The sequence below is a fragment of the Nannobrachium achirus genome, assembly GCF_963921795.1.
Source record: "Nannobrachium achirus genome assembly, chromosome: 20".
In the NCBI taxonomy this organism is placed as follows: Eukaryota; Metazoa; Chordata; class Actinopteri; order Myctophiformes; family Myctophidae; genus Nannobrachium; species Nannobrachium achirus.
Window position 1 is genome coordinate 2671316 of NC_137827.1, and position 19573 is coordinate 2690888.

At 44.3% G+C, this 19573-nt stretch overlaps 1 protein-coding gene across 2 annotated transcripts in view; it reads right to left on the reverse strand.

The window, feature by feature from the left end:
- mia2 (MIA SH3 domain ER export factor 2) overlaps window positions 1-19573 on the reverse strand; it is an 83101-nt gene that overhangs the window by 14974 nt on the left and 48554 nt on the right. For both annotated transcript variants that reach the window (XM_080750686.1, XM_080750685.1), the window contains exons 13-26: window positions 19286-19374; window positions 18856-18927; window positions 16483-16593; window positions 15012-15083; window positions 14579-14683; window positions 12838-12960; window positions 11053-11214; window positions 9707-9797; window positions 7627-7694; window positions 6579-6649; window positions 6282-6383; window positions 3947-4043; window positions 2663-2730; window positions 1639-1724 (exon numbers count right to left, since the gene is read on the reverse strand). In XM_080750686.1, the coding sequence (XP_080606812.1) occupies window positions 1639-1724; window positions 2663-2730; window positions 3947-4043; window positions 6282-6383; window positions 6579-6649; window positions 7627-7694; window positions 9707-9797; window positions 11053-11214; window positions 12838-12960; window positions 14579-14683; window positions 15012-15083; window positions 16483-16593; window positions 18856-18927; window positions 19286-19374 (1317 nt within the window). The remainder of the gene's footprint in view (window positions 1-1638; window positions 1725-2662; window positions 2731-3946; window positions 4044-6281; window positions 6384-6578; window positions 6650-7626; window positions 7695-9706; window positions 9798-11052; window positions 11215-12837; window positions 12961-14578; window positions 14684-15011; window positions 15084-16482; window positions 16594-18855; window positions 18928-19285; window positions 19375-19573) is intronic.

Consider the following 19573-nt stretch of genomic DNA (forward strand, 5'->3'; position numbering starts at 1 on the left):
AAAGACACTTCATAGTGAATTAGTGATTATAATAAATAGCCTATGTCATGATTGCTAGATCAGATTGTGTTTATAATATAAACACCGTCATCTCCACCGAAAACAAGCGCTCCCCCTTGTTCCATTGTCGAAACCGGGATGCTGTTTTGATTCACGCTTCAGACAGTCAGATGCATGGACCCCCATCCACTCGTTAGGGTCTCTGACCCAAAACACATTATGCCTCCGCGGGGTCACAAGCTCAAGGGTTCAATACCGGTTCAGATCAGCCAACACAGGGATGCTGACAGAACCCTCGCTAAAAACCCCAGGACAACGATCCACTCGTCCTAGACTCTTCTCCCTCCTGGCCCCCAAACTGTGGAATAAACTCCCTGTCGCACTAAAAACTACAGACTGCTCTATTTAGCAAGAAAGGTTATTCTCAAACTGTGGATACATGAAGACACTCCTACACTGGACGACTGGTATAGAGAGGTGTTGGGTGTGATACCGTTGGAAAAACTGACTTACACTTTGTGTGAAAAAGACTCTGGTTATCTGCAATATCCGTTATGTCAAACCGGTGGTGTGTTTATCGTTTTTTGTTTGTCTTTCATTTTACTGTTTATTGTAATGTATTTTTCAGTACTTGCTTTTGTCTTTGTGTGTTTTACAATGTTATAGCAGCTATGCTGCCAAAAATGTGGGGGTTCCACACACAGCGTATTTATTGAAAAATCTTGAAAATGTGTGCAAGTCTTTGAATATCTTTGACCCGATCTTTGACCCGACTTCTAAACCTTTCCTCTAAATCATGTCAAGGACCCCCAAAATTACAGGTATTTGGCCACAGACCCCCATCTCAAAATATGTTGTTCCAGGGACCACCCAGAAGCAAATATTTGAGTTACAAATGTTCGCTTTTAAATGGATATATTCAAAGACCTGCAAAAAAAATCTTGATTTTTCAAAAATAGCAGATCTACAAGCTCGCAGCGCAGCACTCGGTGCCGCGCTGTGAGCTTGTATATCTGCTATTTTTCAATAGTTAAAGCAGTCAATAATTCTAGGCCTAAAAGGGTTAAGAGCGTCTGCTAAAATGCCTAAACTGTAAATTGTTCAGTACTGCTAAACCATAACGCAGGAAGAACGTCTGAGACGTTCTTTTTAACTAGTAAATACTCAAGCATTAAAAGTACAAACTACCAGGGCGCCCGCTGGCCTAGTGGTTAAGGCGCATACCACATACTAGGCTATGATGCCTGCTAGCGTCGCCGGTTCGATTCCCGATCCAGACGACCTTTGCCACATGTCATTCCCCATCTCTCTCCCCATTTCCTGTCAGTCTACTGTCCTATCAATAAAGGCATAAAAAGCCCAAAAACAAATCTTTATAAAAGTACAAACTACCAAGTACATGTTCTTTTTAACTAGTAAATACTCAAGTATTAAAAGTACAAACTACCAAGTGCATGTTCTTTTAAATATCAATGCATTGCTGTTTTTAAATGTAGAAAATGTACCGACAAGTATAAAGGAAATAGAAAAGAAAGACAAACAAATCTAATTGACGAAGAACAAAATAGGGAATCATTGGTTTATTTAGTAATAATGTTTTGTAATAATGTGTGTGCGTGTGTGTGCGTGCATGTGTACCTCTGTATGGTAGTGGTCTGGCCAGGCTGTCCAGGGCATAGGGGTCTTTACCTATGGTGTCCATTTTAAACTGGGTGTCTGTTATCCTGCACGCACACACACACACACACACACACACACACACACACACACACACACACACACACACACACACACACACACACACACACACACACACACACACACACACACACACACACACACACACACACACACACACACACACACAGAGAGAGCCACAGTTCATTTTCATGTTGACAGTTTGTGTTTTGTTAAGGAATGAATGGCGTTCATTTGGTCGTCACAAATAATACCAGTAAGACTCCCTAATCGGGAGATAAGCGACCGTCAGGTCACATGTATACACAAAGAGATGACATGAGTGTAGACATAGTGTGTACCGATTTGTGTGATTTTAGGGCCAAATCTGTAGGAGCTGTGTCCAAAAATGTGTTTTGCAAGAATCGGCCTCATGGTGGCGCTAGAAGAGGGCCATGTGAGAAATGAGGGGTGGGGTCTCCGCGTTGCCTTGGCGGACGAATAGGTACCGGCCCCGGCTCTCCCGGACGCTCCTAGCCCGAGTTAGGGCATTTTATGTGAGCTGCAGTGGAGGGGGTCCTCCACTGGGGGCGCCACCACTTTTGCATCCGTTCTGGAGCACCAGGACTCGGTGGTCCCCGGGAATTCCCCGTGAGCAGCCCCGTTGGGGTGGTCATTTGGTCATTTTTGCACATTTGGTCATTTTTTACATCTGGGGGTCCCCCAGGGACCTGGGGGTCCCTGGAGCTCCGGGGGTCCTTGGAGGTTGTAGTTTGGCAGCCAAGGAGCATGTGTGGAAAATTTGGCATGGATCGGGCCAACGGTTGCGGAGATATGAGCAGGGCAATAGTGTGACGTGTGAGGTGTGACAGACAGACTGACGGACTGACGGACTGACTGACGGACGGACTCACAGTTTGTGGAGGTTTTGATAGTAAGTGCGACCTGACGGTCACAATCAGTGAGGTTTAGATGTCATACATACTTCTGCCTGAGGAGGGCGTTCTCTCTCCTGGTGTCTGTCAGCTCTCGTTCTGCTGCTCGCGCTGCAAGCTGTGCAACACACACACACACACACACACACACACACACACACACACACACACACACACACACACACACACACACACACACACACACACACACACACACACACACACACACACACACACACACACACACACACACACACACACACACGTAAACGCATTTATTACACAGGTTGGTTGAGTTATCGCTTATTACCCGGCTACTAAATAAAAATAATAATTTGACTCAAAACTAAAAACAAAACCAAGTATTTCCTTTTTTACAGACATTTTCTGATATACTCCGTTCTCCAGACCATTTCTAGCTTAAAATATTTTTAAGCTAGAAATGGTCTGGAGAACGGAGTATATCAGAAAATGGATTCTGTCTAATCAACACTTCCTTGTTTTCCAAGGCGACCATGTCGCGTTGGGGGGGACGGGACGCCCAGCACAACACTTGTGGAACACTTTCAGCTGTCTGTAAAAAACTTTCTTGAGAGCAACGATTAATAATTCTTGATAACAGACCGCTCCGCTCTATAACAGACCGATGTCTAATCAAAGGCTCAGAACACCTGCTGCACTCAGACTGCACTGTTTGAGTGTTATGCTGTATCCAACATGTCAGCCATGTAAACAAACACACAGCGACATTTAGAACTAAACGTTGCTCCAGAATGTTTTTTACAAATATTTGAAGCAAGAAATAGACGATGCAGTATCAGAAAATGTATTCTATTTGACCAACACTTGTTGTTTTCCAAGGCAACATGTTGCGTTATCGTTACTGACTGGCACTAACCCAGTTGTTGTGAGCTTTCTTCTCATGAGCAGAGATATGGGTTAGTGTTAGTATTAGTATTAAGCCCTTTGCACACAGGACAGTTGCGTTTTTTTCGTTTGCGGCATGAATAAAACGCATTGGATTTGGTGTGCAAGGCTGTGCGGAATCAACGCTGCGGATCCTAAAAGGAGTCATAAAAGGAGTGATGAGTTTTTTACCGCATGCAACAAGACGCACAAATCGAACTGGGTTCGATCGAGAAAAAAACGCACGGCGGCAGCCACTCGTCGCACGGCTAATTCGGAGCCGGTGTGCATGAGGTCATAGAGAATCATTGTTTTCTTTTCAAAAAATTATATTGTCCGTTTTATCCGTGCGGTTAAACGCGCCTGTGTGCAAAGGGCTTTAGTTAATGTTAGTTAGTATTAATATTAGTTAGGTTAGTGTCACTAACCCAGTTATTGTGAGCTTTCTTCTCATGAGCAGATATCTGGGTCTGATAGGACTGAGAGGTCTTCTCCAACTCCTCCTCCATCTCTACTGCCCTCTGCCTGCAGACACAAGAAACACACCCAGAATTAGAACGTATACAGTATGTGTGCCTGTAAATAACTGTGTCTGAAATCAACAATCTATAAATTGTAAAAGCAAGTATTTTGCATAAAGGCGACAGGTGAAACAAGGTAGAGAATGACTGGTCTAGTCATAACTAGTCAGTAACCTGATGCGTTCTTGGCGCTAAAGGGCTCTGCATTGGGAGATGTTACCTGAATTTTTTGAGCATGCTTTTTGAGCATGCTAAGCAAAACCAGGGAACGCTAAGCAAGCACAGGGATGCAATAGCAGAACAATAGCAATACATTGACATGTTACTTAACCCATTTAGTGCTCCAGACATGAACGGGTTAAATGTCCAGCGTGCCTCTCGCAGGTTTCCATACGCTCCATTGTCTTATTTTGAAGGCCAGAAGTCCATTGCGTAAACACTTCCGGGTTGACGTCATGACGTCATACAACGGGAGCCGTCGTCACTCCATGCGGTTTCTAAAATGGCTGATCGATGCCTTTGTTATTATGTTATTGTAGCGAGAATCTAATGCCATCCTTGGCTTTAAAAGTGTTGTTTGGAGAAAATGGACAATGACATTAAAGATGAGATTCCCCGTCGGCCTCCATGTTATGGGATTACTATTTTGTGCACGTGGATCCGTGATGATGATGAATCGGCGAGTCCAATCGTGCCAGGACTTTCCAACGGTCCGTAGGGTAGGAGAACCGGCGTTACTCTATATACAGTATTTTACGCGAGTATACTCGGGATCGGCACTCTAAATACTTGAGTATTTTTCACGAGTATACTCGGGATCGGCTAGAAATGAGTTAATCAGACAATCAGTCACAAGTATTTGAGCTTAGCCAGACTGATCGTGCAAAGGTGGAGGCTGGGGTGGAGGAGCGAATGCTAGCAGTGAATGTTCCGAAGCTTCGGAAACCAAGCATAGGTAGAGAAAGCAAGCCGTATTTAAAGGAGCCTTCCCTACTGAACGAGTACTTTGATTGGAGTATGACAGTCATGTGACGTAATGACCAGCAGATATGTTAATGAGGAATGAGAACAGAGCTGACTGACAGCTGACTACAGCTGAGTCGACTCCTGTGTCCTGCAGAAACTAACGCTGAAGCTTCAATTACCTGTAGTTGTGTAGCTCCTCCATAGAGTCTAGTTATTAACCTGTAGTTGTGTAGCTCCTCCATAGAGTCTAGTTATTAACCTGTAGTTGTGTAGCTCCTCCATAGAGTCTAGTTATTAACCTGTAGTTGTGTAGCTCCTCCATAGAGTCTAGTTATTAACCTGTAGTTGTGTAGCTCCTCCATAGAGTCTAGTTATTAACCTGTAGTTGTGTAGTTCAGTGATGCTACAAGCCCTGCATCCTGTGTCCCTGACCCATATATTTAATAAAGGACTCATTAAACTAAGCATCCATGCATCCCCAGGATGCATACAACTCTATCCTTCCTGCTATCAGTCATTTCACTGCACCAGCTGAGCTGCATGTGGTGGAGTCTCCACAGCCTTGGGTTCTGGCATTATTGATGAGATAATTGAGATTGTCTTGTAAATCCATGCTTCTGTCCTTTATTAACACATATGGTGCCAACCCCGAGTTTCCCGAGTTTGTATTGGTACCACCGCTGTGCCAACCCCGAGTTTCCCGAGTTTGGGCCGTTTTTGAAGAAAATGTTTTTTGGACCTCCAGAAATGTATTAGGCATGATCGCGATCGTGAAATTGCATGTTTAACCCCCATACCAACCCATTCTTTCAAACATGGCAGCCATGTTTGTTTACATCTGAAGAAAACATAATGGCTGCTAAATCATGAATGCCTGAGTGGATTTCCAAGCGGATTTTTTGTTTGAAAGCTGTGAACAGCCTGCACACACGTGGTGCATCATCTAGGCATGGGCGTGCACAATCCGTGCACTATAAATTACATGGAAGTCTATGGAGACCATGGCATCGCGGGACATTGAAGAGAAAAAATCATTGCAACATAAGTGTTAAGTAGCTATTTGCCACTATTTGTTTAAATTAAAGTCCTTTGATGTTTCCGCCGTTGATACATAAAGCGTGTGTCGTCGCGGGACCCATAAAATAATTCTGGGACCCATTTGAATGGCCAGTTGGCCACCTGTGGGACCCGGGACCCATTACCCAAACCTAGCAACATCACTGGTAGTTAGTTATTGACCTGTAGTTGTGTAGTAGTTGTATAGTTAGTTATTAACCTGTAGTTGTGTAGTTCCTCCATGGCCAGAGAGATGTTCCTGTCTGCTTTGGTCAGCTTCTCCTCCTTCTGCATCCTCTCCTTCTCCTCCACCGTCAGCAGCCTGAGAAGAGAACACAGTTATCACCATGTCAGCATGTCTGACAACGTACCCGACGGCCCCTCCCTCCCGGGAAGAGAGGCAATAGACCTGGAGGTCTTCCAGTGGTATGTCTGGACCCTATCTGCTAATGTGTGTGTGTGTGTGTGTGTGTGTGCGTGCGTGCGTGCGTGCGTGCGTGCGCGCGCGTGCGTGCACCTGTGCAGTTTGAGCTCGTTCTCCTGGTACATCTCTGTCATGATCTGCAGTTTCTGCTGGAGCCGCTGGACCTGGAGAGAGGAATAAACATAATGTACAGAATGAATAAAAGTACATTTGATTCCATTAATGGACATCATCATTAACAGCTCTGTAGATGTGTTCTGGTGTCTAGTTCTGCACATACAACAATCTGTGTAATCAAAGGGGTGGGCAATAAAATATGCTTCTTCTCACTCCTTTTCCAATATGCTTTTGGTTTTTATTCTGAATTATTTGCCTTCGTTTGTGGAAATTGCCTTGTTCTAAATAAACATTTCAAATTCAAAATTCAAAACAAAAATCTAAACAGTTTTCAATGGAGGCATTTAGACACGCTTTATCCAGAGTGATCAACAATAGAACAGTGAAGTCATGACGTGACTCGCTCATCCCCCGGTTCCATGGAAGTCATTCTCTATGGAGAATAACATTGAGTCATCTTAAATCCTCTCATATAAGCATTGTGGTCCAAAAGTAAACAAACAGCCTTTGCGATATTGTCGGCGAGGTGGCTCTGTATGGTTTATGATAGTCAGTCACTCATATTTGATAAAGCCTGTTTCTAGCGAAAATTTAACTAATTGGGCGACAGTAACATTAGCGTTTTCTCACCATCAGTTGATTCTTCATATCCATATGAGTCAAACCGCTGAGATCATTTGTTTATAATTGGAACACAGTTCTTATATGACGCCATATGAAAAAGGTCTATGGGAATTCAGAATGGGGGAAGAAAACCGTGAACCAGGTAGGATGGGTAAATTACGTCACACTTCACTGCTCTATAAGCAAAAATGTATATATGCTACAGAAACATGTCAATGAGCTCCAGACAGACAGGTTACTGCTATAGAAACATGTATATGAGCTCCAGACAGACAGGTTACTGCTATAGAAACATGTATATGAGCTCCAGACAGACAGGTTACTGCTATAGAAACATGTATATGAGCTCCAGACAGACAGGTTACTGCTACAGAAACATGTATATGAGCTCCAGACAGACCTGTTCTTTGTAATGATCTGAGTCTATCTGTAGAGATGACTTCTCCCTCTCCATGTCCTTGATGCCATCTGGAGACACACACACACACACACACACACACACACACACACGCACACGCACACATGCACACGCACACACGCACACACACACGCACACACACGTAAAAGCTAACATTTGTAACTCAAATATTTGCTTCTGAGTGGTACCTGGAACAACATATTTTGAGATGGGGGTCCGTGGTCAAATACCTGTAATTTTGGGGGGTCCTTGCTGTGAGCTTGTATATCTGCTATTTTTAAGTCAAAGCATAAAATAATGGTTAAAGTGGTTAAAATCTAACGCGACTCGGGCGCGTTCCAGGTATTTGAGAGTTATTTATGACCACATGAACAGAAGCACAAGGATGCCTCGTGAGTGTCTGGATCGGTAAATTCCGCGGTTGTATCGGTTCTTCTATATAGTATTTCATTCTATCCTGTGTTTCCGAGGCCCCCGCCTCCCCAAAAGCCAGTCTTTAACGCGAGCTGCGACTCGGACAGACGGACAACATCTGCACTCTGCATGCAGGCAACCAGGGAGACAGACAGTGCAGCGAAATGCGAGTGAATCAACACAGACGAACTAGCAGCCCCACGGGTTAAAAAGATGCAAGATTAGTAGTACAGTACTTAGCTTTATAACATCCAAGTCCGCTGCGCTGATTGTTGTCACAGAGTAGCACAGGCTGAGTGATATGTAATCAACAGCCGTTTCTTAGCGAATCTCTGACGGACAACTGATTGAGATCATCTTCTGCGCTATATTAACTGCACACACACAACAACAATGTTGCTGGGTGTTGTAGGACTACTGCTTGCGTTTAAAACAGAGTATTTGTCACTGTTCTACAACTTTCCTGTTGATGATGCAATGATGCAAGCAACTCTCTCACTTTCTCTGCTGCTAGTTCTGCTTTGGGAAAGAAGCCTAATTTATACATCGCAGTACAAGGGTGTCGCACCTAAAATAGCAGACCTACAAGCTCACAACGCGTCGTGGATGCGGCGCACTGTGAGCTTGTAGGGCTGTTTTAAAACATTTTGGCTATAAAAATTGCATAATCCTGGATTAAATATAATATAATATAATATAATATACAAACTTTATTGTTTTTCAGGTCGAGGACCCCTTAGCTCAGACAGAGATCAAGCAGGGACCCTCGCTGTAGGCTAGGCATTATAGCCTACTGTATCACACAAATATTTGTCAGGCCCCCTGTAATAACGCTGGATTGGGGTCCCTGACCCCCAGTTGAAGACATATACTAATAATGACATAGACCTTCTATATGATTAGTTATCAAACAATTCTACAATAGCCAGCAGCTTTGTGTTCTCCCAGAATACTATGTGTCCCAGCGCAGCTGACGGCTAGTCATTGCATTTTTTCTCATTTTCATTTGAAAGATGGGGATCATAGCTACAAAATGATATATTGGTTGTGGAGATTGACCCAATAGTTTTGAAGATATGGCTTATAGAATGATGCCATGCTGAAATACTACTTTTGAGATATTCAAGTTCTAAATAAATGTCTAACCTGCAAATGACCTGACGATCTCTCACATTAATTAAAAAAGGTCTTATTTACATGCAGAGTTAAGCTCTGGCGTTTAAGTGAAATGTAGCCTAGATATTTTGAGATGCATTTGTGGCTTTTTTAATTTTAGAAAAGAAAAAAAAAAAGTCATATTAGCAGTAGTGAAAAACCCTGCCTTCCGAAATGACTGCCCCTCAGTCACGCTGAGTCACATATGTTGGGTTGTTAGACAGAGCCTACTACAGTGAAACTGTATAAACTGTATAAATTGCCTTGAATTTAAATTTCATACATTTTTAGTCGCTATGTTTTTTACATTTTGGGATGTGGGCTTGAATCGTGGTGAATCGTATCGCATCGTATCGGGAACAGGGGTGAATCGTGATGTATCGTATCGGCAGGATTTCAATGTATCGCAATTATATCGTATCGCTGGCAGTGTATCGAGGTGCGTATCGTATCGCCTCAGTGGTCGAGATTCGCATCCCTAGTAAGCACTAACCTTGCAGCTCCTCTTTAGCTCTCACTTCATCGTTCAGTTTAGCAAAAACACGATCTTTATCCTCGTCCACCGACTTGAGGTCTGCATTCAGCTGCACACACACACACACACACACACACACACACACACACACACACACACACACACACACACACACACACACACACACACACACACACACACACACACACACACACACACACACACACACACACACACACACACACACACACAGATATGAGGCATTGAGAGATACACAATTCAGACGTATATGATTAGAATAATGATATAATTAGAAACGTTTGTCTACTACAGCATCTTTCTCATGTTTGAAAACTTAACATGCTGTAAAAGTCAGTTTTGAAAAACACATAACATTTGATTATGTGTTTAGTTCAGTTAGGTAAGAACTCTGTCTTTCTGTTGGGTACAAGAATAGGGTGTTGGTTTTGATGTGTTTTATGTACAAGGGCCCATCCTGAGGTAACTTATCCATGTTTTAAACATTGTTAATAAACCACTGTGTTTTGGACTTTTAAACTGGTGTTGATGTGGTTGTGTTTATTGTAACAGTGATTGAGGTTGGTACCTTGGCCAGTAGGAGCGAGATCATTTAGCGACCTACAACCGGGTCGCGACGTGGTCGGTAGTTTTCAGCAACCGGGTCGCTAAATCGAGCGACCGGGTCGCTAAATCGAGCGACCGGGTCGCTAAATCACCGACCGCGCCGCTAAATCGACCGACCCGGTCGCTAAATCTACCGACCTGCCTGCAGTTTTAGGTCGGTAGATTTAGCGACCCGGTTGGTACATCTAGTGACCCGGTCGGAAGATTATGCGCCCCAGTCGGTCGATTTAGCGACCCGGTCGCTCGCTTTAGCGGCGCGGTCGGTGATTTAGCGACGCGGTCGGTGATTTAGCGACCCGGTCGGGAGGTTGCGTGGCAGGTTAGCCTAACTGAGGTAAGGTTACTGAGGTTAGGTTTAGGGTTAGGGTTAGGGTTAGGGTTAGTAGCCCGGTGGTCGGTGGAAGCGACCACCGGTCGGTGGATTTACCTACCCGGTCGGTGGTTTTAGCGTCCCGGTCGGTGGTTTTAGCGTCCCGGTCGGTGGTTTTAGCGTCCCGGTCGGTCGATTTAGCGACCCGGTCGGTGGTTTTAGCGTCCCGGTCGGTGGTTCTAGCGTCCCGGTCGGTGGTTTTACCGTCCCAGTCGGTCGATTTAGCGACCCGGTCGCTGAAAACTACCGACCACGTCGCGACCCGGTTGTAGGTCGCTAAATGATCTCGCCCTCTCTCACCTTGGCAGCGTAGATGAGTTGTGTTTAACAGTGTGATTGAGGTTGGTACCTTGGCAGCATAGATGAGTTTCTGGACCTTCTGGACGTGTCGTGGTGACTCACTGGAGTCTCCTCCTGCTCCCTCTCTCTGCTCTTCATCTCCTCCTCCCTCCTCCTCCTCCTCCTCCTCAGAGTCCCAGGCTTTCATCTTCAGCAGGCGATCTGTGAGAGACTGAAGACACCACACCACACAATACAACCATCTGTGAGAGACTGAAGACACCACACCACACAATACAACCATCTGTGAGAGACTGAAGACACCACACCACACAATACAACCATCTGTGAGAGACTGAAGACACCACACCACACAATACAACCATCTGTGAGAGACTGAAGACACCACACCACAATACAACCATCTGTGAGAGACTGAAGACACCACACCACACAATACAACCATCTGTGAGAGACTGAAGACACCACACCACAATACAACCATCTGTGAGAGACTGAAGACACCACACCACACAATACAACCATCTGTGAGAGACTGAAGACACCACACCACAATACAACCATCTGTGAGAGACTGAAGACACCACACCACACAATACAACCATCTGTGAGAGACTGAAGACACCACACCACACAATACAACCATCTGAGACTGAAGACACCACACCACACAATACAACCATCTGTGAGAGACTGAAGACACCACACCACACATTACAACCATCTGTGAGAGACTGAAGACACCACACCACACATTACAAGAGCTGAATTCAAACACTGGCTTTCCTATACTGGCACTATGCTAGCCTCGTGTAGCCAGACTACTTAGTTAGACCAGACCAGGGGTCTTGAAGGTTTTTTAGGCCAGGGACCCCCATACTACATTCATTAAATGTAGCCTACAATAGTATCTGTAGATTTGTACTCAGGTGTCCCTACCTTACACATCATTGTGTTCTGTATGATTTGCTCAACTGGTTATCTCCTCATGCTAGACAGTTTCATTGGTTGCTTTTTATTTTCAAATGTATTTATTTTAATTACCCCTCATATTTGAAGCAGCTTTTATGTCCCTATAGTTCCAGATATCCATTAAGACATACTCAACAACCTTATTTTGTACCTGGTAATATACAGACTGAAATTGGGATGCGTTCATTTAAGTTTAAAGCACCGGATGACTGGAATAATTTACCTATTGCAATTAGATCAATTACCTAATTTCCTGTTTTCAAAATGTCTTTGTTTGATTCACTTAAATGCAACTCTTCCTGTTTTTGATTTTTGTTTTATATAACTGATGTTTTCATTTATTTGGACAGTTTATTTTTTCATTTTTACTTTTATCATTATTATCTTTTTGATGATGTGTAACAGATGTAGAATGGTGTGGGATGGTGCATGTGAGAGCCCTTATATGTTGATTGTATCATGTCATTGTTTGTGTGTTGAGCCTGAGGACACTCTGGAAGACCAGATGCTGCATCTCAAATGTTTAATCCTCCAATAAAAACTTCAAAAAGAAAAATACTGATGGGGAGATTGAGCAGGGACCTCCTACCACCTTGTAGGGGGGGGGGGGGGTCGGGGCTACATCATATTTCTTTGGTACAGTGAGCAGGGTGGCCATACCACCGTGCCATTTCTAAAGATACTACTTATTAATTGAGAACAAAATGTCAATACTATCAACAATCTCTCAATTGCCCAGTAATCATGTATACAAGCTATTGAAAAAAAGACAGAAACAGGATTTATTTTTTAAATAAATGTGGAAAATGTTTTAAATTTTTTTTATCCTTGTAGGATGGTACAGTGATGTAACGGGCCCTACCTTGATGCTCTCATCCTTGTAGGCCTCATCCTGCAGCATGGCTCCGTAGGAGACCTCACACCTCCTCATCTCCTCCTCCAGCTCACTGACCCGCTCCACCCATCCTTCTGTCTGCTGCTGCAACTACACAGAGAGAGAGAGAGAGAGAGAGAGAGAGAGAGAGAGAGAGAGAGAGAGAGAGAGAGACAGAGAGAGAGAGAGAGAGAGAGATGGTCTGATTCCTTGTGCTGGAAGCAGAATGAGTGAACCAGTGGTACATTCCTCGTCTCTCTTCATGTGCTTTTCACAAAGGGAAGAGTCTTTAATGCACATGATCTTCAACTTCACCTCCATTGAACGAGTGCCCCACTATAAATACCTGTACCTAGATTTGGTTGGATGAAAAACTCACTTTTAAACACATTGAGATTTTAACTACCAGTAAGACTCCCTAATCGGGAGATAAGCGACCGTCACGTCGCATACACAGACTTTAGAAGGCAATGGTAGCCAATCAGGAGGGAATATGGGAAATGGGACAGATCCATGTTGATGACATGACTGTAGAGATACTTGTGTACCGCTTCGCGTTTTTAGGCCTGTTCCTCTCTGCTCTGGACTATGGAGATATAATATCTAGAAATACATCAGCTACCACACTTAAAACACTGGACTCAGTTTATCATTCTGCCCTCAGATTTATCACAGGTGACAGCTAGAACACCCATCATTGTATGATGTATAATAAGGTTGGCTGGCCCTCTCTTGTGACCCGATTGGCTTTTATTTATAAAGATTTAATTGGGAGATTACCACCTTGTTTAAATCTCTCTTGGAGTGGAAAACGACTGGCTATCACACTGGTTCTCAGGACTATTTGATGCCTGAGACTAGGGGTGGGAGATATGGTGATAATTATCGTGGAGATGATACAATGTCTCCACGATATGCCTTTTCAGAGGTATCGTATATATCGTGATACACTTGAGGGAGCCTTGTAAGAAATCCTGTTTAATCGTTAATACAGAGATTCATTGCAGAATTCAATTTAAACCTGCATTTTGGTCTAAATCAGTAGTTCTCAAACTTTAAAATGTCAAGGTCTCCACTTAACTCTGACAGCATACAAATGAAACCAAATGGACCCTCACGGGTCCATTTGGTTTCATTTGTATGCTGTCAGAGTTACATACTTGTAAAGTTAAACTTAGACCTCTCAAAAGGAACCCAGAGAGTCTAGTTTTTGTCAAGTAACTTGGAAAATAACCATAAAAACCAACGTGAAAAAGAATCGTGATGAAATCGTATATCGTGATACAGCTTGGGAAAATATCCTGATATTGTATTTCTCCATATCGCCCACCCTTACCTGAGACTCCATAATGCCTCCAATGAGTTTGGAAAGTCATCTTTCAAGTGTTGTGGCACACATACATGGAACACTTTACAGGCTTCATCGACAGATATATATCGGTCAATCAACTGTACCTGCTTTAATTGAGTTTCATATATCATGTGATGGAATACTTTTCTTGATCATGTCATTCTAGTGATTTACGTGTTCTGTCTTCTCTTTTTGCATATTGTTGTTTTTGTTTTGTACTGTTGTAGTAATCTCGGCACTGCTGAAAAAGAGGGTCCAGCTCTCATTCTGTTCTCTGAGAATTAAATAAAGGTTGAAAGGAAAAGGTGTGAGTGTGTGTGTGTGTGTGTGTGTGTGTGTGTGTGTGTGTGTGTGTGTGTGTGTGTGTGTGTGTGTTACCTGTGTGTTGCTCTGCTGCAGCAGTGTGTTCTCCTGGGCTGCAGAGTCCAGATTCTTCTGAAGTCTGTCACTGTTCATGTTGTACACCTTTACACTGGTGTGAGCCTACACACACACACACAGTCAATGTTCATGTTGTACACCTTTACACTGGTGTGAGCCTACACACACACACAGTCACTGTTCATGTTGTACACCTTCACACTGGTGTGAACGCACGCGCGCGCACGCACGCGCACGCACGCATGCACGCACGCACGCACGCGCGCGCGCGCGCGCACACACACACACACACACACACACACACACACACACTATATATATATATACATATATATATATATATATATATATAAAACAGTAGGCTAACATCTCGGATTTTGGAGGACAGTGTGATGATGGAGGAGAGGAGAGGAGAGGAGAGGAGGTGTACCTGTTCTTCTTGGTCTTGCAGATCTTTGGTTTCTTCTTCAGTTCTTCTCATGTTCTCCTCCAGCTCTGCTATCTGGAAACACAACCAAACCGTCTGGGATCAACTGCTCTGGTCTAGAGTGGATCCAACTCTAATAAACAGTTTGGAATAAACTCCCCCAACACCTAAGCCAGGCAGGATAGCTTTAAAGCACAGCTCAAGAACTATTTATTTACTCTTGCTTTTAGCTGTAATTTGCAAGTCCCTGTGCTGCTATTGAAGTCTGCACTGTTCTGAAAATGTTTATTTTTTTATGGTAAAGTCCTTACTGAGGTTTTAAATGTTCTTCAATGATTTTATTTTTCTCTGCTTTATTGTAATCGTGTGTATTTTTCTGTTAAGCACTTGTGCTTCATCTTCTGCTCTGTAAAGTGCTTTGAGCTGCATTTCATGTCATGTTAGGTGCTATACAAATAAAGTTTTACAACCGCCTGGGATCAACTCGTCAGATCTTTTCAGCTCATATAGATTTAGTGTTAAGGGGAGCACACACTGGACGCGGGCGGCTGCGCAGCGGCGCGTCGCGGTATCAACGCATGTGAAGTGCCGCACGGTAACCCCAACTGGATGCGGCGCGCTGCCACACAGCACATCCATTTCCCCCGGTGGGGAGAACCATGGGAGAACATGTTCACCGCGCGGCAACGCTGGGAAAATAGAACAGCGGCGTATTGGCGCGGCAGGCGAGGCGGCAGACCAGCGGTTGCGCGCGTCTGACGCCGCCGGTGTGGGTGTGGGTTAGTTCATTGAAAATAATGGGGCTGTATGTTTTGACGCGCCGCTTCCACGTCGCCTCCGCGTCGCCTCCGTGTTCGGTGTGTTCCCCTTTAGACTTAGATTTAGTCTTAGTCTTTTGAATAACACAAATAATAGCCTTAAGGGGGTTCCACACTACGCGCGGGCACCGCCCAGCAATAAATTTTCAATGAGAGGTCGGGCGGCTATTTTGGCCGCGTAGCGAAGTTTTGGGGCGGCGAGGAGAGCGGGCGCGGTCCCGTGAAATCCCCCGCGAGCGTGCTCGTTTGTGCATGCGTACGCGGGCGGTGAGAGATGGATTGTGTTCATCTTTGTGAAATACTGCGCTGTGTTTACTCACTGAGCGAGTGTGTTTGTGTCTCACCGCGGTGCGGCCACCGCTGATCCTAGCGGCAGCCCCGACGGCAACCGCCTGTAGTGTGGAGGGCACCTTAGTCTTCTGAAATTGTTTTAGTCTAGTCTATTCTTATCAACAAAACATCAGTCTTTTAGTCTTAGTTGACAAAATTAACACTGGTTTAGAGTGAGTGTGTGAGTGCATGCCTGTGTGCATGTCCTCTCCTGTGCCAGTCTGTTCTGTGTGTGTGTGTGTGTGTGTGTGTGTGTGTGTGTGTGTGTGTGTGTGTGTGTGTGTGTGTGTGTGTGTGTGTGTGTGTGTGTGTGTGTGTGTGCTCACCCTCCTCTCCTGTGCCAGTCTGTCCTGTCTCTGTGTGTCCAGCTGGTGTCTCAGTGAGTCCATGTCCGTCTCCATGTCCTGAGAGGAACGCTGCAGCTCATCATGAGTCTCCTGCAGGACAACACCAACACCTTGAACAGAGCTGTAAACTAACTGAGTAACTAAACTAACCCTTCACTAAAAACCCCAGAACAACATCAACACATTGAACCAGAGCTGTAAACTAACTGAGTAACTAAACTAACCCTTCACTAAACCCCCAGGACAACATCAACACCTTGAACAGAGCTGTAAACTAACTGAGTAAAGCCCGGATCAGAGTCTACGGTGGAGAGCTATCCACCGCAAATTTGAGGTGGAAAGCTTTCCACCTCAAGTCAGAAAATAAGTGCAGGCCATCATAGTCACGGCCCACGGTGAAGTCCTTTACCCCGTCTAGACCGGTTCAGGTCGACCAATCAGTGAACGGGGTGTAGAGCCTGTCTGTCTGATAGTAAAAACAGAGAGATGTGTTGGGACTCACGGTGTAAAGCTCTCCACCGTGAGGAATGATGTAACGTTGTAGTTTCATGACTCAAAAAGACTCGAAAAGACTACACCGCGGTAGATAGCCTTCCACCGCGGACCGACTATGATCCGGGCTTAACTAACCCTTCACTAAAAACCCCAGGACAACATCAACACCTTGAACCAGAGGAGCTGTACACTAACTGAGGCTGGGTTTACACTGGAAGCCAAATCCAAATCAGATCTGTGTCACATCCAGAGTGGAATCAGATTCGTTTGAATACGTCTGAATGCAGACAGGTCACATGTAGGGATGGGACGATATTATCGTTTATCGTGATAAAAAAAAACACTCGTGATAATCGTATCGTGGAGATTTAATTTATTGTGATAACGTCCTCCGTCGTGCACTGGGGATCAATTCACCTTTTATTTGCTGAGCTGCATATACCATTTGAACCCTCTATTGGTAAAAGGTACTTAGAATATACGTACTTGATACAGTCTTTTTTTCACTCACTATCAAATGTCTTTGCCAAAAATCTACAAGCTCTACAAGCTCACTGTGAGCTTGTAGATCTGCTATTTTTTGTTCCGCCCCAAGATAATGGATTTAGATTATTGCGATATTATCGTAAATCGCGATTTCTTTTGTCACAATAATCGTGATATGACATTTTCATATCGTCTCATCCCTAGTCACATGGAATCAGATTTTTTTCAAAAGTGACCTGAGAGCCACATCCAGAGGTGGTTTCAGATCTGATTCAGATCTGATTTCTAAAGATGTGTCTCAGTGTGAATGCAGTAACCTGATCTAACGAACCAATCATATGTCAAACTGTCCAAAACCTCACTTGCAGCGCAACCCGAGCGCCACTGATGTCATCACAGAATGAGAGAATTGCATTTTGAGGGTGTAATGAAATTAAAACAATAGTTCAGCATAATGTTTTACACTACAGAACAAAATGTCGAGCAGCATTCAGTGGAAGGGATGAATTCAACGTCTCCTATCACTTTGGGGGGATGCCTCAGTACATGAGAAATGTACAGGTAGAATTAAGGCAATATGAAGACATATTTCACGGCAGGACAACAAGAGAGAAAGTCGTGACGCCTACGTTGTTACCACGGTAACCAAAGCAGATATGTCGACGCAGGGTGGCTTTGGGTTGACGTTGTTAAAATCAGTCTGAACGCACAGATCAGATCCGTGTCAACTTGCAAATGCAATGTGAACAGTCGGGCCAAAAGGTCAGGTTTGAGAAATAAATCAGATTTAGGCTGGATTTGACTGTAATCTAAATCCAGCCTAAGTACATTGCACTTGGCTGCCATATACGTATGTAAGGGGCTAAGGGGTCCCTGCTTCATCTCTCTCAGCTAAGGGGTCCCTGCTTCATCTCTCTCAACTAAGGGGTCCCTGCTTCATCTCTCTCAGCTAAGGGGTCCCTGCTTCATCTCTCTCAGCTAAGGGGTCTCTGCTTCATCTCTCTCAGCTAAGGGGTCCCTGCTTCATCTCTCTCAGCTAAGGGGTCCCTGCTTCATCTCTCTCTCAGCTAAGGGGTCTCTGCTTCATCTCTCTCAGCTAAGGGGTCCCTGCTTCATCTCTCTCTCAGCTAAGGGGTCTCTGCTTCATCTCTCTCCGCTAAGGGGTCCCTGCTTCATCTCTCTCTCAGCTAAGGGGTCTCTGCTTCATCTCTCTCAGCTAAGGGGTCCCTGCTTTATCTCTCTCAGCTAAGGGGTCCCTGCTTCATCTCTCTCTCAGCTAAGGGGTCCCTGCTTTATCTCTCTCAGCTAAGGGGTCCCAGTCCCTGCTTCATCTCTCTGTTGTTCTTAATTCCATGTGTTGTCCAGTCTCACCTCTAGTTGTTCTGTCTTCTCCGTCTGAGCCAGAACTCCACTGTCTCTCAGCGTCATCTCCAGCTCATCATACTGAACAAAGACACGTTGTTATTATTCATACTGTATTCATCTATAGTGTATTCATCATACTGAACAAACACACGTTGTTATTATTCATACTGTATTCATCTATAGTGTATTTATGTTGCTAAATATACTAGGCATGGATTATTTTTCTCATTTCTATTTGTGTAGTGCAATGAGGTGTGATTAACTGTATAACTTGTTTTAATCTATTTTTTTTTAATCTCAAATCTGAATTTATTTTGTTTCTTTAATTGTGCAAAAACATATATATTAACAAGTAAGACGCCCTAAGGACGAGAAGCGACCGCCAGGGCGGGCGTAGACCGTGCTAACAGGATGAGGCTCATGGTTTCATACTGACCTCGTGTTGACACTTGCTGAGAGTCTCCAGGACTTTACATTTCTCATCCAGCAGCTCTGCAACCTTCAAGGCCATGTGCCTCTCTCTACCTGAAACACATCACACATTACTGCTACCTTCAGGGCCATGTGCCTCTCTCTACCTGAAACACATCACATTACTGCAACCTTCAGGGCCATGTGTCTCTCTCTACCTGAAACACATCACACATTACTGCTACCTTCAGGGCCATGTGCCTCTCTCTACCTGAAACACATCACATTACTGCAACCTTCAGGGCCATGTGTC